The 22,909-nt window shown below is 37.9% G+C and overlaps 5 protein-coding genes across 7 annotated transcripts in view; 2 read left to right on the top strand and 3 right to left on the bottom strand.

Annotated features, from left to right (window-relative positions):
- LOC135165637 (uncharacterized) overlaps positions 1-22,909 on the bottom strand; it is an 81,016-nt gene that overhangs the window by 12,284 nt on the left and 45,823 nt on the right. Inside the window, exons 2-5 of the mRNA XM_064127113.1 lie at positions 3,356-3,476; positions 497-537; positions 275-418; positions 76-171 (exon numbers count right to left, since the gene is read on the bottom strand). Of these exons, the coding sequence (XP_063983183.1) occupies positions 76-171; positions 275-418; positions 497-537; positions 3,356-3,476 (402 nt within the window). The remainder of the gene's footprint in view (positions 1-75; positions 172-274; positions 419-496; positions 538-3,355; positions 3,477-22,909) is intronic.
- On the bottom strand, positions 4,759-9,580 carry LOC135165536 (putative glycerol kinase 5). The gene is made up of 12 exons (XM_064126931.1): positions 9,213-9,580; positions 8,474-8,567; positions 8,283-8,382; positions 8,030-8,189; positions 7,580-7,694; positions 7,041-7,234; positions 6,543-6,669; positions 6,250-6,354; positions 6,064-6,158; positions 5,731-5,894; positions 5,530-5,663; positions 4,759-5,318 (listed from the first exon to the last, which is right to left on the bottom strand). The coding sequence occupies exons 1-12, from the start codon at positions 9,306-9,308 to the stop codon at positions 5,176-5,178; spliced, it is 1,527 nt and encodes a 508-aa protein (XP_063983001.1). The 5' UTR covers positions 9,309-9,580; the 3' UTR covers positions 4,759-5,175.
- Positions 10,050-12,954, bottom strand: LOC135165537 (RNA polymerase II-associated protein 3). 2 transcript variants are annotated; one of them, XM_064126932.1, is made up of 8 exons: positions 12,735-12,954; positions 12,148-12,270; positions 11,838-12,082; positions 11,452-11,662; positions 11,114-11,383; positions 10,810-11,037; positions 10,490-10,682; positions 10,050-10,355 (listed from the first exon to the last, which is right to left on the bottom strand). In XM_064126932.1, exons 1-8 carry the CDS (start codon positions 12,882-12,884, stop codon positions 10,261-10,263), a joined length of 1,515 nt encoding a protein of 504 aa, XP_063983002.1. In that variant the 5' UTR covers positions 12,885-12,954; the 3' UTR covers positions 10,050-10,260. The 2 variants fall into 2 exon arrangements, with proteins under 2 accessions (XP_063983002.1, XP_063983003.1); XM_064126933.1 differs by having other exon boundaries at positions 12,148-12,267.
- Positions 13,090-15,737, top strand: LOC135165539 (spliceosome-associated protein CWC27 homolog). Its single transcript, XM_064126934.1, has 5 exons — positions 13,090-13,242; positions 13,402-13,611; positions 13,696-14,288; positions 14,408-14,745; positions 15,116-15,737. The coding sequence occupies exons 1-5, from the start codon at positions 13,201-13,203 to the stop codon at positions 15,430-15,432; spliced, it is 1,500 nt and encodes a 499-aa protein (XP_063983004.1). The 5' UTR covers positions 13,090-13,200; the 3' UTR covers positions 15,433-15,737.
- Positions 15,968-21,551, top strand: LOC135165530 (uncharacterized). Of its 2 annotated transcripts, XM_064126917.1 has the most exons (7): positions 15,968-16,494; positions 17,955-18,175; positions 18,507-18,688; positions 18,951-19,107; positions 19,742-20,452; positions 20,618-20,847; positions 20,983-21,551. In XM_064126917.1, the coding sequence occupies exons 1-7, from the start codon at positions 16,461-16,463 to the stop codon at positions 21,308-21,310; spliced, it is 1,863 nt and encodes a 620-aa protein (XP_063982987.1). In that variant the 5' UTR covers positions 15,968-16,460; the 3' UTR covers positions 21,311-21,551. The 2 variants fall into 2 exon arrangements, with proteins under 2 accessions (XP_063982987.1, XP_063982988.1); XM_064126918.1 differs by lacking the exon at positions 15,968-16,494 and having other exon boundaries at positions 18,038-18,175; positions 18,577-18,688.

Genomic DNA, 22,909 nt, shown 5'->3' with positions numbered 1-22,909 from the left:
TGAATAATTTATTATCTGTATTTAGACTGACAACTAAAACCCCTTTCCGATATTCTGAGTGGAGTTGAGAGGTACCTTTTCAACAGCTGAGAATTCTTTCAAATTCATTAGCATGTATTTGACGTCACCTAGAGCTGTGTCCAACTCTAGTGCTGTAGTCTCGAATTTAGGCTGGCGAAGGAGAATAATGCATTCCATTAAAATAATTTGTAAATGTCTTAATATTAGAATATTATCTTAGCGCCTGATTACGCGCTACCGATTATTCTCTCACCCTCCGTAAATCACTTTCTACTGCAGCAATTATTTCCGCCTTATTATCCATCAGCATTTTCTGAAATTGCTTGAGCTGTTTCATCCTCCATTCCAGGGATCTGGTCTTTCCACTGAGAAACGCATCTCTGGTTCTCTGTACAAGCTGCAATCCATCAATTATTTATTAATTACTTTTTGAAATCGCTGCGTCAGGTATTTTAACCTCGGATGGAACACTTACATCACTGTAATTAAGCATCGTGCGAGTTCCATTCATCTGATCTGCGAATCGAATATTGAGACCGGAATTAAATGAAGAAGAAATAGAAGCTGGAGATTACGTCTAATAAATCGAATATAACGAAGAGATCCCCTATAGTTCGTGGCGAGTATTTTTTAAAGCCTGACACATTTGATTGCATTCAATCAACATCAATTTAAATTCATCTGAGACTAGATTCCAATGGTTTTAATGGAAGAGTAAAAAAACTTCCGTCTTCTCACACAGCACAAAATTTTGGACGCAGAAGATGCGATGAGTCATAGAGACCATGAACGGCGCAAATGTTTAGAATATTCATTTCGAAAAAATCATAGAAATTGACCTGAGGCGAATAATTGTTTTAAGAGACAGAAGCAAAAATATTGATATCACTAAGTCTCTGGCTCTGAAAATAGAATGTTGATGTTTAATTGCAGACTTAAAATTTGTGGAAATATGTGATCGTTCCATTATCATTGAGTAGATAACCAGTATTGTATAATCATTCCTAATACTGACTCATAGTATAGACAATTACGAATCAAGCAACGAGAAAATGGAGGCCCTCTCCACACTAATGAAATTTCATTCAATTTTTATTTAAAAAAGCTGGTAATAAACTATTAGATTTTTTAATAATTATTGTTTATCATCATATTCAGGCTGTAATTGTTTTCCAAATTTCCTAAAATTTTTCTAACGATTCAATGTCGAGATCGCAACTTAGATTTATAATATTTGAATAATATAATTATTATTAAAAAACTCTCGTATTCGACCATAGTAAAAAAAAGGCTCTTCCCTCGGGGGTCAAAACATTTGGATATTTTCGAAATAGCAATTCTCAACAACTACAAATAAAAATTCAAATCTGTCAACAAAACCCAAACTGTCAGTAAATATTGCTCAATCCGGAAGTGGTTAAACTGTCAACCAGCAATTAATTCCGCATAATTAAATGACTCGCGTTGGAATAGCGGAAGTTAAACGTAAACAACAATGAATTCTTCTCGTGATATTACAACGCAGATTTACCCATTATGATGTTTATCGAGCGAAAGTAATCCAACAATGACCGTGACAGATGTCAAACTACAGCAACTATCGAACTTGGTGCAGACACCACGACTGGACAAGTTATTTTCCGTATTCTTTAGTGAGTAGTTTCGTAGCTCTGAATTATACAGCAAATCACATGTTTCATAACTCACACACGAATTGATACTGAACTGGAAGTGGAGAGATCACCAGTGATGCGTGTGTATTTCTCAAGCTGTTGGTTACATGCAGTTTATGTAAGTGGGGATGTGTGTGAGCGGGTGAATGCATGCCAACCGGTTTACCGAGTCATTGGATCTCTTGACACCAGGTGGCAGTACCCAACGGCTTTCACTTTCCTTTGAATATTTAAATTTGTTTTATATTTTGACCTACAAATACCGTCCCTAGGGTCAAATTTCCTAGGGAATTTTTACAGTTTTATCCCCGGAGAAAGTATTTCCAATAATTGCAAGAGAGCAATCGATCAATTTTGAATAAAAAGATCATAAAAAAATTTCTTGTTCACGAAGGAAATCAATTATCATCGATAAGTCGTCAACTGGAACGTCATTTCTCAATTTCCTCCGCCATTCATACACGTTAACATTTTTTATACTATTATATCATTAAAGTGCATTCAAAAATTATTCAATTATTAAAATATTTGCTCTGAAATCGGATTTGCATTTTTTACAGTCCGTGAAAGCTTTCTACTGTCGAGATTTTATTACCTTCAACATCATCAATAAAATCTGAGGCATTTAATGAGACAAGATTGCCCCTGAAACGTCGGCAATAATTGTAAAACGCATAATGAGTGAAACTGTGTATAAACCTGACCTTTGATCACTCAAGCCAGTGAGAAAAATGAGAGACTTTGACCTTGCTTAATGGTGCCAAGATCTACAAGTTATAGTTGTATATTAATCATGGAAGTCATTAACATTGATAAGAGCGTAGAAACCTGTGTTCCCACTAATTAGACATTTATTTCCTTTTAAAAAAGAGATGCTACAATGTCGTTGGTTGTGAACTTGAGAAAACTTGTCTTCCACTTCACCTCAAAAGCTAATTACCTGTTCAACTCATAATTTTCTCATAACAGTGTCATCCTCTTTATGGTACAATGAAACAAGCTGTTAAAGTCGGGGACGTCCTATGATGCTAACGTAAATGCTGGTCATTTCTAATCTCTAATCCTTAATTTCATGACGAGTCTGAAATGCCGGAGTCTTCCCGATTTTTAATTTTCTTCGTTAAGGAAATCGCGGATCTGAAATTCAATCGATTTTTTTGTAAGAAAAAAAATGAATTTCTAATGATGAACGTTCTTACGAAGGACTCGTCATCAATGTCGTTCCTGATTTATTAATGACCTCAATGATAAACTGGAAATCGATCCAATCACACTGACGATGATGATCAGCAATCATAAATTTTTTCCATCGCTGTCTCTCATAATTGGCTTGTGCACGAATTATTTGTAATGACGTGAATGCAGGAAACAAGAACTATTACCATATATTATTAAAATATGAGGGCAAACAAATTTTCCCCGAGTGGAAGAAATCGGCGCTAAAATTTGCATAAATTAACAAATAACAGCAGTTTTATCTTTGATGTATTCTGTCATAATTTTTTAACAAAAACATTTGAATGAATATATTTTTTTTTAAATAAAAGGTTTATTAGTAATTAAACGTTTTAATAATGGGGAAAGAACTGAAGTGTTTTTCATTTCGTAATCCAATAATTGTGGCCAAGAAATTCGGCTTAAAAATCGAGTTAAGCTCTTACCTGAATCGTCAGCATCCACACCAGGAGCTCCCTCCATATCAATCAGACACTCCGATGGCTCCAGAGTCATCTCTGGTTTCTCCTCGTCTGTTTGCTCGACTATATCAACAGTTACCTCAGCCTGAAAGGATCACCACGATCGTTAGAAAAATGCACAACACTCGTATTGACCATTCGTGGAGTAAAATTGATTAATTCAAATTAATTTCCGGGTTCTGCATTAATTATCAAATTAATAATATAGTGAGACATTGTCCCTCACTATTTTTAATGTCTCAATGAAGATACGTGAGATCCTAATTACTGTAACATGATATTTTATCAAAATTAGTTGTTACTATGTAAATAATTTTTTTTTTAACTTTTCAACACTGCAACTGAAATAAGTCCCTCTTTTCGTTCCACTTCACGACTAAATTCCTCACTTAAAATGCGGCCTAAAAGTATTCACAAACCTCAGACCACTCTAACTACTGGAAAACTAATCGAAAAAAATACCGATTTCTCACATCAGCTTTCAATACCCAGGAGTCCACAACTGGAAGTCACATTTCCCCGTCACAACACAATTTCCTCATATCCAAATCACCCCGAAACCACACTAATTCCAGAAAAAATAGTATACAATCATCGTCATTAGAATACACCCGGTAGTCCCATCAGTTTCTACAACTGCCTTCTCCGCTCAATGATTAATAACTGGAGTTCTAGGCCCAAGCACGCGAGAGAAAGGTCGCGCGTTTCCTCGGAAAAAATAGGGAGGAATGGGAGATCAACGTACCATGATGTCCAGCTACTTCCCGCTATACTCCGGAACTAAAACAAGAACTTCTGGAATTGCTACAATTTATTCAACTGGGGAAAATCACGTCGAGTGACTGTCCATGGATTAGCGAGCACCGATGCGTCCAACTCCACTTCGATCGCACTTTTGAATTTTTTTTATCCTAAAAGAGCAACTTCATCGTCGGAGTGTTCTTACGCAACTCATCCGTTCTGTGGTTCGAGGCCATTGTACATTCGGGAAAAAAGGAGAATGAAAATTTGAGGGGGAAACAGCGATTGTTTTATATGCTAATCGATGGAAATCAACGATCGGCGACAGTTCGATTGTCTGCAATTCCCTTAGCGTCCAAACAAACGTCTGACTTTTGGAAACTAATGAGAAGTTTCGATCGGAAAAGCTCCTTAGAATTTCGTCGAGCAAATTATCTTAAATTGGTCCAGAAGCTGTACCATTTTTTGGCTTCTGATATTTTTTTCAGGGCCATGTTATTCGGGGTAAAGGTCGATGAATTATTCATGTCATTCGATCACTCTTGGATCGATTGATTGGTTTAATATCACTCTATTGCGTATCTTATCAACTTCTAATTTATAATGTCTGGGAAAATAATGATGACTTTTCAAGGTTCATCAACAATATATATTTTTTCCGACGATTAACGAACTTAAGTGATAAAGTTCTATAAAAAACAATTATTATGGCCTAATGGCATCTACAACACTTGCATAAGTTGTAAAAGCATATAAAAACCTTCAATAGGAATGGCTTAATAGGCACGAATTGGCGCAGCATTTCGATGCAGAATTGAGCTGTCAACGTAAAATTTGAAGTTTTCAATTTAAAAAATGTTAAAAGCTTACGTTGGGTTTCGTAATTGTCAATTTGGAATCATACATCTCAAGAACGATCACTTTTTCTTCATTACGATCTTTCCTGCTTTTCCCTTCAACAATAAATATCATATTTACTCGCGGAAAAAACGTCTTTTCCATTTTTAACTGGAAACAGGAACTTGGTGCGCGTTTCACTGCTATCAGTACCAATTCCGGAATCTGTCCATCGCTCGTTTCCACTGATATATCGTCGGTTGATACAAGAGTCTTCTGGATCTATTAGGCTCGAAGATCGTCTCGATTTTTCGAAACTTACTCAGGTCCTCTTTATTTTTCCAAATATCTAACAAGAAAAATGTACAGAAGAAAATTATGAATCAAAAAAATAAAAATTATAAGTAAAAAATTCAATGCTTCAGTAGTTTTGTTCTTCGCGTACGTCACAAAGTTTAAGTACATTATTAATTTCCTTAAATTTCACAAGTTCATGAGTTCTTTCTGCGAGTGAATAGGACTGTTACGAAGGAATTGAAGAAGTTGAGGAAAAACATTACCACACTGTAGGCCGGCGAGAAACGTGACGCCTAAAATTGACATTTCTGTGGTCGCGGATCTCTCGACTTGTAGACCAGTCAAATCAGCTAGTAATTGCAGTACAAAGTCATTCTGGGACACACCTCCATCCACGCTGCAATCATTAAAAATGCCAAATGACTGTTATTTTTTAAATCGCCTCTGGCCAAATTCTTATTTACCGAATGCAAGTGTAATCCCGACATGTCTCAGTGCACAGCGACTCATAGAGCAGTAAAATTCGAAAAACTATGCTCTCCAGAACAGCTCGAGCCATGTGAGCCTTCCCCGAGGTCGGTTTAACGCCCAAAAATCCAGTTGCTGCGGACTGGTCATTAATTGGTGCCTAAAGGCCAAAGAATTTTAAGCCGATCGGATTAAAACCCGAACCATATTCTTTTCGCTTAACAATTGTAAAATAATAAAACGTTTTTGAATGAACGCCTAGACCATGGTCAGACATAATTGATTTTTTCATCTAAAAGTATAAAAAAATTATAAATATTTCTGCTTACTTGTAAGCCACTGAAGGCTGGAATGAAATAAACGCCATCGGAATTATCGACAGACTCGACCAGATCCGTTAATTCCTCAGGTTGTTTTATAATTCCTAAAACATTCCTATAAATTATTAAATTCGTTCGTAATCTGACCTCGGGAATTCTTGCCAAATACGTGAAGAGAGTTGACTTGGGCATTACCTATGGTTCTGAGCCACTCAATGAGAGTTCCTGTATCATTAGAGGCACCTTCAGCTGCGTATGCCAACTCAGGACCGATTCTCCAGGCGACCAGAGGGTACAAGCCTGAAGTTAGAACAGGATAGGAGCGAAAATATGACGCGAAATGTTACAAGATATTTATTGGAGGAAAAAATATGTTTTTGCCGTCGCAATATAGTCAATATATTTGTGCCAATAAATTAAGAGTTGGATGTCCAGCGGAATTTTTAAGACCACGTTTTTTAAATTCAAGTAAATGATTTCTTAATTACCTGCGATGGATGCATGAGGTTGGTTTGCTGTATTAACATCTAGGAACGTTCCTGTACCCATGGTGACCTTCAGGTCCCCCGGGTGAAAGCAGCCAGAGCCGAATAATGATGCCGCCTGATCAGCCATCTATAAAATTCAATGAATTTTAATGCTATTCTTTTGATATTTACAGTCATGACGCCAGAAATATTCCTCTGAGAGTGGAATCTTTTCAAGCGCGCAATTCTATTCAGTTTCGTGTATTTTCGGGGCAAGAAAAAAATTATTCTCGCTGAAGTCTCCCCGATGATGACCTACTATAAGAAAAGTAACTATTTTTATGGTTTTTTTCGCAACAAATTTCGTCAACTAAATTAATTCGAATTGACGTAATAAGTAAGCAAAAATTTCGTGAAATCGAGCGTTACAAAACTTATAAATAATTTATTTTTCCAATAAACCCAATCAATTGATCCCGGAACCATTCATCAACCTCAGTAAAGTGTCACAGTACTAACGCAACAGGTGATGGGAACTGGCACACCGAATATGTCCCTGGGAGTTTCCCCAAAATTTCCAGCGGTGTCGACAATCTGCGGAAGCATCGACGAGGGAATTTTGAAGAGATCCTGTGCCCAGCCCGCCCACCCCATTGTGAAGGGGTCGAAGAGCCCTGTTGCTGCCGCACTCGACACATCAGTTATGTGTTTTCCTGAGAAACGAGGAAATATTCTCAGTCAACAGTAATACGTATCAAGAAAAAAAAAATAATTTTCTTAATTTTCTTTAACAACCAAATGGGGAGAATCTCCAGCTGCAAATTCTCGGTAAATTATTCCCAGAGAAATATTCCATTGACAAAATTATATTTCGTCCCCAGATATTAAGGTCAGTTCTACAGAGATCTTTTCACGAAGATATTCCCAACACTAAATTAGTACTAAAATCGAATATGAATAGAAATTTATTCGCATTGTATACGCTATGCCACTAGATACCGATATCTCATCTCCATTCATTATTTGATGTGAGAATAACAATGATCTGAATGAATTACCAGTGAGTTTGTACAAAAGCCAACAATCCACACCCCCGAACACCGCGTTTCCACTCGCTGCTGCCTCTCTCAGCCCGGGAATGTGTTTGAGCGCCCAGGCTAAACGCAACGTCATCTAAAATACGTCACAGGTCATGGATAAATAACACAGGGCATTATTCGCGACTGCATGTGAATAAGAAAAGTGGAACGATGAAAACTCGGAGGATTCATTGAAGAAGTCAATCATCAGTTGCAGAAACACACCCTAATAGTCATTCACGGTAGAAAAAATAAATAAATTTCGGAAACGATTGACTCGTAATATTCTAAAGAATGACACTAATGATGATAATCATGAAATTTCAAGTTTTTCTGAGAATTCCGTGCAATTCCCTTTTCTCCATTCGATACGATAATTGTCGCGATTTATGCAGTAGGAAACGATCAGACAAATCATGACAATCAAACCTGCGTGTTCATAAGCTTCAGCACACTCCCCGCGAGAAATCGTTTATTACGTGTCACTAGGTAAAGTATGCGTGATCCCATTCTAAGACATTTCATCGTTAATGAGGAATTCCACTCTCGTACCATCGAGTCTGCACGCAAGTCCTTCCATGTTATGAATCTACAATGACCCAATGAGTAAGTCAATCGATCATTTCCCCATTTAGTGAATCGAAGCTGCAATCGTTCTCGAGTCAATTATTAATGGGCTCACCTGTGGTAGGGCTTTCCAGTGGCAAAGTTCCAGGATAGAAAAGTCCCGCGTTGCGTTGAAATACCCAGGGAAGCGATGGATTTAGCGTCGATTCCACTTGCTGCACGTGACATAAAGATATTTATCAATGGAATAACCAAAACACTTTTCGATCTTCTCATGTCCCATGGTGACTCAAATTAATGACTTACCCTCGACAGCCCCCCTCAGCACCCGGAGAACTGCACTCCAGAGTTGATCGGGGTCGATTTCCACAAAAACAGGTCTCGGATATATCAGCTCGACCTTTCGATCAAAAGAGACTTCAGACAATCCCATCGCGTAATTATCATCCAACCGACAGTAACGAACATGACAATAAAAAATTGTGACAAAAGGTATTCGTCACAAATGAACAATAATCGCAGTGATGGAGTAGAAATGAACGAGCATTTGTTTTATGAACGAAGAAAATTTTCCTGGAAACTACTGTTGGATGTTTACCTTGAGGTACCGGTTTTATACGGCAACCACAACTTTTGGGGCAATTAAATGAGCACGTGATGGGGCCTGCTCTCTCGACTGATTGAGCAGCAACTTTGCTAAATATATTATGTACACTGAGCTATGCAGGACCATCGTGTGAGCATCGAAAACACATTCAGGAATTATGTTCAAATACATCGATTTATCGAGCTTCGTGGGTCCTCAATAATGTCAGCAGCCCATCGCAAAAAAGTGTAATACAGGATAATGAGATGGAAGAATATAATTTATGAAATAAATCATCAAAGTTCCTTCTCATATCAAATAAATCTGATTCAGTGAAAAACATAAAAATCTATGGACAATAGACAAGAATGTGGCCTGAACCCTGAAGATAATCTATAAACGAAGGTTTTTATCACTTCCTCACCACCACCTAAACCAAACAATGATAAATACACAAACCTTTTGTACAAAACTTCCAAGAGTGACAGCATTCTCATCAAAAACATGAGCGCGTACAGTTGTGGTTCCCACATCGAGCGCCACAATGTGCCTCATTTCAGCGATAAACGATTGATAAATCTAATAATCACAGTGCCCACGTAACAAGACATTCGAACTTATTGGAGTGAAGGCGCGGAATAAAATTCAGTTTGTCTTTATTTTTTAGTGTCTGTCCTCGCCGCCAGAAGACAATCCCCACTGCTGACGATTTTATTTTCGAAATAATCTTGACAATGGTAGGGACGACGGAATCGAACCTATGCGCAATCGTTTTCTTGAGTGATGAATCTTTGAGTGGCGAAGTAAATTTTCCAGAGTTCTTGATCTAGGTTTTTTAGGGAATTAAATTGCTGAACAGCTGCGCGCAGTGACAATATGGTAACTCGAGGGTTTCGTGGATTTAGCGGAGGTACCTCACTGCACATGCGCCTATTGCAAACATTCACGCACCCACGTAATCAGTCGGAATTAATCAAATTCAGCCATTAAGGAACGAAGGTGGTCGTTTTTTAATGTGGAGCTATTTGGCACAAAGTGTTCACTAATTGTTAAAGTGTTTTGAGATAAACAAACTCCTACGAAAAATACTTGACTAATTACCTTGAACATGAGTTAGAATAGAAGAGCATATCGTAGAAATATTTTTTTAGGAACTTTTCTACACGTTATTTGGTTTAACCCCTCATTTACATCCCTAATTATTCGTTAATTTCCTGCAATACTTGGATGAGGATCAATGTCTGAGGAAACTTTTGGGAACAAAAGAAAATGTTACAAAAAAATTAAACTGGTTGATTAATTCAATTTCAATTTAATTGCCGGAAGGCAAATTATGTCAGAACTGCACCAATGAGTTTCAATTTATAAAATCGTTAGCAATGATTGATTGAATGATAGTTATTTCTTAAACTCTCTTAAACTCTTTAAAAATAATCTGCATAAAGTTTGGAGTTTTTACTTGCTTTTAACGCTAGTAGAACGGTCTGTTAGATCTCCCCTGGTATCTTCATACCCATAATTCGTATTTGGAATACAGAGCATCAATTTCAGCCTCTAAGTCGTCCTCTGTTTTTCTACAGTAGATGAGCAGTTCTTCCAAGTCTAAAGAAAAAAAAATTGTTTCATAAATTTGTCCCAAAATTTTAGAACTTCTGAATTTCGATAAAAAGTTCTTGCAGATTCTTTCGTGAACGGTAAAACTTTTTAGAATTATTGGATGCAGCTATGACGGTTACCTTCTTTCTCTTTTTTCGACATGAACATCGTCAACGTCCTGAACCTCTTAATCTCGGACAGATGATTGAGGTAAGGAAAGACTGAATCCTTGTTAGGAACAAAGTGCGTCAAGAGGACCTTCAGAATCTCACTGAAGATGTCAAACTCCATAGAATCTTGAAAAAGTTTTGGAATTGATTCTACGGGAATTTGCTGCAAAGAAAGCCAATCACCTAATTATTTAAAACTCGAAACAAATATTCTTGTTTGGAAAATGTCCAATAAAGAATAAAAGAATAATTGTTAGAGAAAAGTAAAATGAGGAAATCAGAATTGTCACCTTTAAGTAGTGATAGCGGAATTCAGGTGACTTATTTGCTTTCCAATTCAGTACAAATTGAACTGCTGTCCTAGGAATTGGGGGTAGATTCATTTCTTGTATTGAAAACCCTTTTGGTGGCTCTTTGGGACTTTTCGCAGGAGATTTAGCCTCTGATTCACATTCGTGGGAGTCCATGGATGGCTTAGGCACTTCAGTGATTACTATATGAATTGGTCTCACAGGTTTCTGGGGTAAGAAATGACACGTTGAATTTTTTTTTTCTTCTCAGCAGTGGAGAATTAAACAAAATCATGAAATTTACCTTCGATCTTTGATGTGGCAATTTATCGATTGTCTCAATCTCCTCAACATCATCCCCAACATTCGGCAGCCAATCTCTATGCTTGGGAGTCTCTCTGTCAACCTTATTACCATTTTCCTCATTGTCCGCTTCAGTTATCAAATAGTTGTCATTCAGAAATTTCTCAGCACTCTTTTTTGTCTTATGTACATCAACAATCTTGAGAGTAATCGTTGGTTTCTCAGGCTGAGCCTTTGAATCTTTCGTTTTGGTGCTCTTTAAAAGTACTGGCTATGAGAAAGAAGTAATTGAATACTGAAAATACACGAGAGAACGGGAAATTATTTGATTTTTCACACCTCGGAATTGTCGAGTGCCTTTTGAGCAATGGCAAGCATTCTCTTAGCTTCTTTGTTGTCAGCCTCGAGACTCAAAAGGGACTTTATGTCCTGAATAGCTTCTGCGTACTGTTTCAGAGCTATTCTGGCTGTTGCTCGTCGATGATAAGCTTTGACGTAATGCTCATCTCGTTGGATAGCTGATGTGCAATCTGACTCTGCTGAAAATAAACTGCAGCATAGGAAATAATTAATTTCCCTGAGACGAATTTCTTAGAAAAATTAATTAATTCTAGAAATTTTCATGGTTTTTCTAATAAATTTTATAGTCGTAGAATTTTGGAGTAATTTGAGAGTTATTGATTTGTCAAATTTCAAAAGAAAACATATTCATTTGAGACACGTGCTTATCCATTTTTAGATGACAAAGGGCTCGGTTAGCCCAGAAAACTGCGTCGTATGGGAAGACTTTAATCGCTTCGCCATAGCAGGCCATCGCTTTATCCCACTTCTGCTGCTTCACATAGGCATTCCCCATGACTTTGTGCTTATTCGCCTCCTCATGATTTTTCTCAAGCTCCTCTTTACTCAACGTCTCCTCCCCCGAGTCCTCAGACTCATTTTCCTTATCGATTTCTTCGCACGCTTTGTCCTGTTAATCCACAGCATAATCAATTAAGACGGATTATTCGCGGATATGAGGGAAATTTAACTCACCACGTCAAAATTCTCCCACGCTAAGTAATCATACGATTTTATACGCTTCGATTTGCTGCTGGTGTCTTTGTTCTTGGACTTGGACCTTGATGTCTTTTTTCTTCTTATTGGGGGTAATGCCTGCTAGACATTCATTAACTGTGATTTATGCAGGTCGGGACAGTAAAAAATTCAGTGTTTAATCACTTCAGTGACTCATTCATGTATTTCCACTTAATAAGCAATAAATGATGGGTACCCGAATCAATTAACAGTTCAAAAAAGCAGAATTTTATCAGGAATATTAAAATTACCATCAGTGGCAAGCTTTTGTTAGATATAATTCATAAATAAATAAATAGCCTTTCGGCAATATTTTAATTTGGACTCAGAAAATTGTTGCAAAAATATTGAATGAATATTTAATTAATCAAATATTTTCCTGTGGTACAAAATGGATTGATAATTTTTCCTCGACGACGAAAAATTCACCAAGTGTGGCATAACATTGCTGAATAATAACATCAATCCCCAGAGGAACCTCCCGAATGTTCCATCACTCAAAACAAGTGTAAAAGGGCCAGTAAATAATAACATGGATTGAATACCTGACTCGAATCAGGGCCAACGTCCTTGAGTTCCATGTCAACTTTTTTCATCTGCTGCTCCCAATTTGTTAAATCCAAAAATTCATTGTGAAGAGTCTCGGCATTCTCTCGCACCTGCTTCTGAATGACAATCGTCTTGTCTATGTCCATTTTAGCTGATTTTGTGACAATGTACAGAATTTATACAACCGGCATATCACGTTGCCAGGCACCAATCAACAGATTTCTAACCATTGAATGAAAATAACGAGCTCTCAGCTGTTGGTAGTGGTAGTAGTGGAGGGAGTACAACAACTGCGTGAGTCGTTGAAGATTGGATTGGTCGGGACGGCGCAGAGGATCCAAGATGGTCGTCACTCGTCAGTGTAGATAAACAAGAGCATCGACACGGACGTGTTTCGTGTGCGGAATTTTTAAACGGATTTTAATAGTTGTTATTAGTCTTTTTAAACATTGAAGAGGAAAAATGAGTAATATATACATTCAGGAGCCTCCAACCACCGGAAAGGTAATTTTTGTCAACGTTTTCGAAAATTTCTTGGATTTTTATTGAGATTCTACCCTCTAATTCATGATTTGACAAAGTTTAGAACAGGGTTTCAATGATTTCTTCTTATTTTGAAGAAGACAAAAGTAGAACTAGAATGACACACGATTTTTTTTTCAGGTGATGATGAAAACATCGGTGGGCGACCTGGACCTGGAGCTGTGGACGAAGGAAGCTCCCAAAGCATGTAGAAACTTCATCCAGTTGTGTATGGAGGGATACTACAACGACACGATATTCCACAGACTCGTCAAGGGGTTTATAGTCCAGGGAGGGGATCCTACTGGCACTGGAGAAGGTGGAGAGAGCATCTATGGACAGCCCTTCAAGGTAACCCCCCCTTATATTCCCTCTAGAACCTAAAAAATAATTCACTCAACTTTCCACTGACTAGACAATTCTATTATCCTTCAGGATGAGTTCCATACAAGACTTCGTTTCTGTCGGCGGGGTCTCCTGGCCATGGCGAACGCGGGGAAAGACGATAACGGTTCCCAATTTTTCTTTACATTCTCAGCGACTCCAGAATTGCAAAATAAACACACGATTTTTGGTAAAGTCGCTGGCGATACAATTTACAACATGTTGAAGCTGGAGGATGCCCTCGTGGACAGCAATGAGAGGCCCCAGTACCCCCAGAAGGTGATCAGAACGGAGGTCCTGATTAATCCCTTCAACGACATCGTCCCGAGACACATCACCACCGATAAGGAGTCAAAGGAGACCAAAAAAGCGAAGAAATCTGGTGTTAAGAATTTTAAACTGCTGTCCTTCGGGACCGAGGCTGAGGAGGACGAGGAGGAGTCTGACGTCCTCAGTAAGAAGTTAAAAGGCCGGGGAAAATCGGCGCATGATAACCCAGGTGACTCCAGTCTGAGTAGTGCTCCAGCTGTTGAGCCCTCTGGACCTCCAAGCAAAAAGAAAAAGGTGGATAGGAGCAGTGATTGGGAGAGCGATGGGGAGGCCCAGGATGAGGAGGAAATCGAAAGGAGGAGGAAGGAGACTGCGTAAGAAATTTGTTTATTCATTTTCTCTTCTAATTTGGTGAACTGAATCCAAATTAAAAGAGACAGTTGCAATAATAATAATTTTAAATAATTTTAAATATAATTTTTGTTGGTTCCAGGGAGATGAAACAGCGAATTTTCGACAAATTGAAAGATAAAAATTCATCGCAAAAGAAAAAAGCGGAGCCAACGTACGCAGATGCTTCTGACCACTCGGATGACGAGTATTACTTGGGGAAAGACCGTCATGACGAGCGAAAGAAGAAAGCGGAAGAGATTCGAAAGGAAATCAAACAATTTAAACGAGAAGTTCACAGTGAAAAAAAGGCGAAAGAGGAGGACGATCGAAAGCAGAAGGAACAGTCACTCAAGAAGATCGAGAGGAAGAAGATCTTAAACGACTACATCCCTGATCAACAGAAGTACGAAGAGGCTAGAGCCAAAATGCCAAAGAAAGGTGAGGACTGTTTGAATAGTTTCCACTTAATTGAAGTTATTCCAATTACTTGAGAATATCAGTAAATTAAATAACGTTAAATTGACAATCTCGATTTCTTTGGGGTTGTCAAGGTATCAAAGTAGGCTACCGATCCAAAAATATTTTGATATATGTAGCAAAAATAGGAAAATAATTCCGCAGTTTTTTGTCATGAAATTTGCACATCTACCCTGAAGTATTTATGAAGGAATTTAATATTTGCATGATGCGGAAAATATGATTCAATCCGAAAATCTCATCACTACAATGATACAGTTTACTAGCATTCCCAGCATTGTTGAACCGAATCCAAAACCCTCTAAACGAAGAATTCTATTTCCATCACCAGAAAAAGATCGCGATAAATTCGCTTTGGAGCTCCTCAACCGATTCAAGACGAAGCTTAATTCGAAAAAAATGGAGTCACAGCCCACGGAAGGTTCTCCCTATGACACACCAGATGATGGCGATGAAACAGACGACTCCTGGATGATGCACAGACTCCAGTGCGAGGAGAAAAACCCAGTATTAGCCAAGGACGCGAGTACAAAAGCAGATGACTGGTTCGAGATTTACGATCCCAGAAATCCCCTGAACAAGCGCCGACGGGGTGAATCATCATCCGCGAGGGATAACAACAGAAGGGATAAGTTAAGTAAGAGATAAGTTCAGTTAAGTTTATTCGTTAAGTTAATCTACAAATTAACAAGTGAAAGGTGATAAGTTGACTTCATTAATTAAATGAATAATTATTGAGTGAATGAAAGACCAGCGATTTTGTTGGAAAAATGTAAATAAAAATGTTTATAATGAAATATAATTTTTTGTAAAAAAAAAATTAATTAGGAATTATTGTTCTTAAGTCACTTAGAAAATTCCAAATGTGTACCATGAAGTAAAATAATTTTGTAACATGTTTTTCTTTACCGATTAAATTTCCGTATTAAAAATATATTTTGATATTCAAACCACATCAGAATCACACGTAAACCTTCATTTACCCAAACCCCTTATCAAATCTATCAACTTTTCACGCTAAGCCCTCATTAAATTTCCCGAGCGTTCAAGTATCCATATAATTTCTTCATTTTCCACTGACATGATAAGAAAATACTCGAGCCATCCACAAAGATCCCCGATAAGCCATCGAGCCTAGGTTGTCAATACTCGTGACGAGTGAGCCACTAGGTACATATGTAAACTCTTTGTAGACGTCTCCTCATACTCTGATTATTCCCACAATCAGTCCGTATGTTGACACCGTGCGATGCGCATAATTTATTTTTACAATCGTCTCAGTGTCCCCAACATCTTAGCTGCAATACCTCCCCAGTCGTTATTACCAAGGAATTTATTTATATCATAAGAACGATTTTAAATTATTCGTGATTGTCCTCTTCAGTCATTAGAAATAGGAAAAAATCACGTTAAACTCGTAATTATGGTAATTTGGTCGTTAATATTCATGACCACGTGTCGATTGAATCTTATAGTTTGTAAATAAGCGAAGTTGAAGGAAGCAAATCTAAAAAGTTGTGAAGTGACTTCTTGAGAGGAACAAAATTGTTTTTTTTTCATCCGACGCGAAGATTTAATGGAATCAGTGTTGATTGCATTGTTTGGGTGAATAATAATAAAGATACTCGGATATTTTTTTGCGAATTGCTGCGAAGAAGAGGGAGAGGCGGAACATTATGGCAACAACCCCGCTCACTATTGACATGTTCGGTAAATGTTCTTGACGTTTTTCAAAACCCAAGCCTTAATATTGCGTACATAATTATTATTTTGTTGGTTAAAATGTTTTTTGAGAGAATTCAATAGAGCAGTCAATTACCATCGAGTGCACCATTTGCTCGATTAAATTCATAAAGAAAATTATTTAATAAATATTACAAGTGATAATTTTTTACGGATGTACGTGTCATTTCGAAAGTATTTCCATCGAGAAAAGTAAATAATGACACAGATGAAAAATTCACGGAGGATGTTTTTAACGACAGTGCAATTATTTAAAACTTGTTGTCACATTCTGTGTTAGCTACTACAATAAAAAAATATATGACTGAAAAAATTCTGGAATTTGAACTCCAATCTCTGAGAGGTCTTTGCCAAACTCGTGTCACTTCTCTCGAATGGAAATGTTTTGATATAAAAAAATTCTAGATGATAAATTCGCACTATCCGAGGCGACTCTCCGCCTCAGAAAAGTGACATTGGATCACAATAATTGACCAAGAGGAGCCTCCAAGTGTGATAAGATAAAATTTGCCCCGCGGTTGCGAGATAATTACTAGGTACTAGAAAAAATACTTGCTAATGATTGCTCTCATGACGAAAAGTAAATTCACGTATCAGAATTGGCCGAGATTTTTCAAGGAATGATTGATCTCCCAATCGAGATGGGATTGAAAGTGGAGGGCAAACAATAGGCTTTTGAATTATCCTCCTGGGCAATTCCATTATCTCCTTACTCCAGCAAATTGATTCGAGATTTGATGGAATTTTCCACTGTTTGTTGTGTTGTCTTGCGAATACAGTCTGCAAACTCGTTTAGCTAGGTGAATTTATTTCGATCGGTAAAGACTGAAAATGACGTTTTTATTACGTAAATTTATGCAGCTGTTGTGGGAATTTAAACGGAGTATTTGTTATTACGTCTAAAATATCTTTGTATTTTACGAATTTTCGGTCGGCTGGTTAATTCGCAAAGGGCGATATTTATCGAAATTTAACAGACTTTTACTAATTTCTGGAAGTAAAATACAGATAAGGGATCCGAAAAAATATGTATAGAATTCCTAATATGTTTATATACCCAAGAAAAGTTCCCTCAAATCCCTTAAATAATAATTCTCATTCATCTTTCTTATGGTTTGATACTAATGAACTGCTGACAATGTAAACTCTCAAATCAAAACGAAAGACTGATAAATTCCAATCTTTTTAAATTATTATTAATTATCTTATCGTGTCTATTATGAAATACTAGCATCATGTACAGTATTTCGTTGATCTGACCTTTCGAAGGTCCACACAAGATGATCCCTATTCACGATTCCATCGTCATTATCGATGTAGCAATTAATTTTCTTATGAATAGCCCCCGTATCGAATAGAAAAATAGGACATTTACGGTACCACGTTGAAGTTGAAGAATAAAATTTGATATTTTCATCGTTTCTAAGATGACAAACAACGTCGTCCGAAAGATTGGGCCCCGAAGAAACTAGAGTGTGCAGGGCCTCTGCGCCTGGCTCGCCTCTGCATCCTGGGGATGTTTCTCCCGGCGATCCTGGTCGCAGGGCCCGTTTACCTTCGGTACAGGGTCTATTCGGAGCAACTTTACCCCCTAGCAGCTACCGACCAGCGCCTGATCGACGGTAAAATATCCACCACGTGGTGTCAGGTAATTTTCACTTCCAAAATTCTGGGAATTATTCTGGAGAGATCTTTGGAACCAGTGGCCTTTGGAATAAAAAAAATTCCCACCGCAAATTGGCCCACTATTTTCGGAGTTCATTACCCCCAGTGGTCTCTCTTACGCCAAAAAAGTTGACTCATTCCATCGATGATAAAATATTAATTTCAAGTAGATTAAAACCCGCTAGTTTTGGAGATATTCTCAAAATAATCCGGCGGTATAACTTGATTGCTGATAACACTTTATATGCACTGCATGTAATAAACATCTAGACGATCGAATACTGATACATAAATTTTATCGTTAATCACCTCAGCGACAAGTCGTTAAAGTAAACACGACGTTCAATGCTTACTTAATTAATGGAGATCCACAAATAAAAATAGAGCCGACTCCGGTGTCTATGACGAGGCACCTGGTGCTTGAGGATGATATGAAGGAGTACTGGGGATTTTATTTGCTGAGGGGAAGCAGTGTCACTGTATCTACTTGTGTCAGGTGACCTTCAATAATTAACTACGTTAAATCAATCAGCCAAGATATCCACAATTAATAAAAACATTGACCATACTATACGTTTTCATGATTGCGTAATTTTTCACTGATAATAATTAATTAACGATTTCTCAATGTATTGATTAGTCAATGACTTGATTAATCAATTGATTGATAAATCTTGGATGTATTTCAATTGCCAATTTTTGATTTTGTTCGTTGGTTTTTTATCAATGATTTTTTTTTTAATTTTTATTCTATTTAGATGGCCAGGTGCATCACTGACAATAATACGCGGTCATAAACACCTTCACGAGTGTGCATTTATCGGAGATGACAGTAGTGAGGAATTAGAGGAGCTTTTGGAAATAGCGGAGGAACAAGGTCTCTTTAACGGCACCGGACATCCTCTGAATCAAAAGGTGAATTGCCCGATTAAATTGATACAGATGCAACTTAAATTTTCCAGCTAAGAATCTCAAAGAAATTCTCGAGGAACATTCATCAAAAGAATTGTCAATGATGTTTCTTGTTGGTTTCAACCCATCAACTCAAGAATATAAACAATAGCTTAAACAACTTAGAAATCAGCTCATTTTATTACTAGTAATGTCAGCTACATCGAAATTACCAGACTCTTCACACCTGCCTAGGGAATTTCCATATTTGCATTGGGATTTCTGTTGTGGAGGAATGTTAATTGAAGCTGATAACAGATGGGAGTTGGAGATTAGAACTTTTTAATTAATTCGTGGAATTTTGTTGTTGATGATGAACGTTAATGGCATTGTGTCGTTCATGTTCTTGATTATAGCAATTGACTTCCATTTGATGTTAAGACTTTGGAGCTGAAGATGATTAACAAAGTGGCGATGGGCAGATGAATTCTGATGGAATATTTCTTCATCTATGAATTTATTGGATTTTATGGGGATATATGTAGACATTCTCTTATTGCCCGGAATTTAAAACATAAATATAAATGGTTTCCTCATCTCCTCTCTCCTTCTCCCTTTCAAATTTTAATTTTCTCGTACCGATTTCATTTTTACTCAGAAAGACGGACCCAGCAATGAGCCTGCGAAGATGAAGAGAGCTCACCAGGATGTTCAGTTCCATCACAAGGGAAATGCCCCAGCCTCGAACAATACTCTCCCCCCTCTGATGTCCAATCACCACTATACGAGCCACGAACTCGGTGCCAAGGAGATGAGGGAGATTCTGACAAATCTCTTCGCTCGAAAATTAGTAGCCAAGAACAAACAGAAGGAGAATCCGCACCATCATTACGAAGGGGTCTACAAGGAAACTGCGAACATCAAGAAGCCTCCACTGGTTCAACCCGACAAATTCCTGTGGCAATTGGAGACGGTGGAGAAATTATTCGGTCGTAGGACAACAACAACAGCTGCACCAACGAAGAAAACGCAAATTGAAAAATCCAGATTAGAAATTTCAACTCCATCTCCAAAGCCTAGTGGAAAATTCACGAAAAAAATTGGAAAAGATTCCGAAACATCAACGGAAACATCATCGGAAGTTGTTGCCGATATGCTCAAGCGAATTGATGCTCTTGGAGATCGAGGGAAAAACGTGCTCGAGAAGTTGTCGGAGAACTTGAAAGAACGAGAGAAGAACGGGAGGAAAATTAATTCAGGGGATGGAGAGAATTTGGGGAGGAAGAAGAGACAGGTAGTGCTGTCGTCACCTGCCCTCGCTGATGAGCTAAACCGACATGACGAGGAGGAAGACATGGCGGTGGAGAAGGTAACGCCAGTCATGTGACTGATGAAGTGGTGGAACGAGCTAAAAAATCGATTAATGATGATTTTAATTTGAATATCTCATTCTATCACTTCCTTACTCAATTTTAATTTGTACAAGCGAGGGTTTTGCTCACCAATCATTAGATTATGTTCATAAACATTTTAGGAGGATTTACACCCTGATGGAATTGCGGAAGACCGAGGTACTGTCAACGAATCCACTCTGAATGATCGAAGTAACTCGGAGTTCTGGAGCTCCTTCAGCAGCTCGGAGGAGCGTCTGATGGAGTGCAAGGGGTTGATACTGAATCTTCCCCTGACTCCACATCATCGGTGCACACCTCAGTACGAGGACGAGCACGTTAAGGCTTCCATCGCCAATACAGTTACTTATAGGTACTAATTAACAGAGTACTGGGGTACAACATATCCCTCTCATAAGACAAAACCAAATGACATAAAAATTTTGTCGATAAATGAAAAAGTTTTTTTCTCTCTTCTCATGGAGATGATCTGTTTCTGTCCTTTCAGAGTTCCCGTCAACGGTTACTACTTCTTCGTCTTCAACTCTGAGAACGAACTACAACCGAACTACGTTCGTGTTAAATTCGATCTCGTGAAGACCTACTACAACACATCGAACCCAGTTGTCGCCTGCCAGAACTCTACCCAGGAGTGCTCCCTGCCCTTCAACTTCTTCAGTTGGGAGCGAACAGTCCTGGAGCTCCCATTCAACGGCAACGACTCCCAGTGGAACGAGGAGTACGTAGTGGTCTCTCATTGCGAGCCTCGAACCGCCATCTACCTCGTCTGCATGATCACAGTACCTCTCCTCATTCTTTTATTCGCGTTTCAGTGATAATTACACTCTTGAGATACGCCTGGTGAAATAACTAATCAATTGGCTAGTGAAAAACAGTATTTTTAAATGAATAATTTTAACTGAGTCATTAAAATTTTTTGTATTCCCGTAAGTGCCTGAAATATCTAGAATTAGGGTGACGAGTACCTCATTAATTAAGGAATTGATTATTATTAACTACTTGTGATTGAATATTTTTTTTAAGAAAATAAAATGGAAATGAGGAGATGAACGATTATCGATGGACTTTTATTATTTGTTTTACGATTACCTTTCAGCTAAACAATATCAAATAATAAACAATCACAGTCATTCAATTAGTTAATTCAGTGAGTCAATCATTTAATTAAATTATTATTGAGTAATAATATTTCTTCTCCGAGGGATATAAAAATTTAACTCATAATAAAGTAGAGCACATGCTTGTCATGGGTTGTGTTCACTTTTCTAATGAGTGCACTTGTAAAAAAAATTCTAATAATAAAAGGCTATCAACACGATAGCTGGAAGCGATGTTAGATTAATAAACTACATAATTTTCCAGTGATCCATGAGACAATGCACAGCTTTCAAGAAAAACACGAGAAGTAGATTCAACTTTTTAATCGCAGTTCTCCCTCACCATTTTTCCCCTTAAAATTAACACCGTAGAAATACCTAATTAATCCTGATTGTCTTTACCGCTGATTTGTTGTTCTTTTAATCCCCCAAATGGTGATTATTTTTCTCATCGTTAACGGGTGGCGGTGGAGACCGTAATAAACTTCTGTCACCAAAGCTTTGACCCTGCGATAGGGAATTTCCGGCCGTAGGGCCAGCCCTCGACACCATCACAAGAAGGGAGAGGGGATGGGGGGGCGGAGCATCCCTTATCAGTGACGAACACTCGTCTCTACCCTCGGATGCAGCCATCCACCGAATGACGAGTTTAATAGGACTATTCCCAGAATTATCCTTAATTTTTTTTTGTTTAAATATTATTATCGAGATTTTCACTGTTTTTTGGGTTTCCCGGGGATAGTCGGAGTGTTGGAGGGGATGAGGAGGGCTCAGAGAGGGAGGTTGATTCTATTAATGCGATACGATTGGTACGTGTGGCTGGCGGGTGTAGATAAGGGAGAATTGATTTCACCCTCGGCTGACTGTCGTCACTGGGCTATGAGTGTGAGTTCATCCCGAGTGTTGCCATATATTTTGAGAAATTTATTGGGGTGTGTTTAAAGAAGTATAAATTTTTTTCGTGCGTTAGAACTTTGGTTATTTTACGAAATTGATCTATCAAATTGAAAAAACATTTCTATTATATTAATATTCATTTTATTTTTGATAGAATTTAATTTTTTCTACGATCTCACTCATTATGAGACTCTCTGTCATGTTCACCCCTTCAGATTAATTTCAATATGTTGTTTTGTTCATTTGGAAGAAAATCATAAATCATGATTTTCTTTGTTTTGAAATCGCAGTCGACCGTTTGATTTCAATAATATTAATCCGAACACTCAATTCTTCGTCACGTGTTGTGTGGGAAACCACTGGCCCCTAAAAAACCTCAAAGAGCGGCGAGCACAGGGTGGGGACACCCCAAACCTGCGA

This window comes from Diachasmimorpha longicaudata, chromosome 8 (assembly GCF_034640455.1).
Source record: "Diachasmimorpha longicaudata isolate KC_UGA_2023 chromosome 8, iyDiaLong2, whole genome shotgun sequence".
NCBI classification, from domain to species: Eukaryota; Metazoa; Arthropoda; class Insecta; order Hymenoptera; family Braconidae; genus Diachasmimorpha; species Diachasmimorpha longicaudata.
The sequence above is the reverse complement of the archived record's forward strand: the minus strand, read 5'-3'. Positions and strand labels throughout refer to the sequence as shown.

What these genes read in the sequence shown, in the direction of transcription:
- LOC135165536 (XM_064126931.1), bottom strand. Translation starts at nt 9,308, where the DNA reads ATGAGGCACATTGTGGCGCTCGATGTGGGAACCACAACTGTACGCGCT. An exon ending in TGAAGCTTATGAACACGCAG is followed by an intron (nt 7,695 to 8,029) that starts GTTTGATTGTCA and finishes GACGTATTTTAG; the next exon opens with ATGACGTTGCGTTTAGCCTG. An exon ending in CGGGATTACACTTGCATTCG is followed by an intron (nt 5,664 to 5,730) that starts GTAAATAAGAAT and finishes TAATGATTGCAG; the next exon opens with CGTGGATGGAGGTGTGTCCC.
- LOC135165537 (XM_064126932.1), bottom strand. Translation starts at nt 12,884, where the DNA reads ATGGACATAGACAAGACGATTGTCATTCAGAAGCAGGTGCGAGAGAAT. An exon ending in TCCGCTATCACTACTTAAAG is followed by an intron (nt 10,683 to 10,809) that starts GTGACAATTCTG and finishes CTTTCTTTGCAG; the next exon opens with CAAATTCCCGTAGAATCAAT. An exon ending in GTCGAAAAAAGAGAAAGAAG is followed by an intron (nt 10,356 to 10,489) that starts GTAACCGTCATA and finishes TTTTTTCTTTAG; the next exon opens with ACTTGGAAGAACTGCTCATC.
- LOC135165539 (XM_064126934.1), top strand. Translation starts at nt 13,201, where the DNA reads ATGAGTAATATATACATTCAGGAGCCTCCAACCACCGGAAAG. An exon ending in AGCCTCCAACCACCGGAAAG is followed by an intron (nt 13,243 to 13,401) that starts GTAATTTTTGTC and finishes TTTTTTTTTCAG; the next exon opens with GTGATGATGAAAACATCGGT. An exon ending in AGGAGGAGGAAGGAGACTGC is followed by an intron (nt 14,289 to 14,407) that starts GTAAGAAATTTG and finishes TGTTGGTTCCAG; the next exon opens with GGAGATGAAACAGCGAATTT.
- LOC135165530 (XM_064126917.1), top strand. Translation starts at nt 16,461, where the DNA reads ATGGCAACAACCCCGCTCACTATTGACATGTTCG. An exon ending in GCTCACTATTGACATGTTCG is followed by an intron (nt 16,495 to 17,954) that starts GTAAATGTTCTT and finishes ATCGTTTCTAAG; the next exon opens with ATGACAAACAACGTCGTCCG. An exon ending in GCCAATACAGTTACTTATAG is followed by an intron (nt 20,848 to 20,982) that starts GTACTAATTAAC and finishes CTGTCCTTTCAG; the next exon opens with AGTTCCCGTCAACGGTTACT.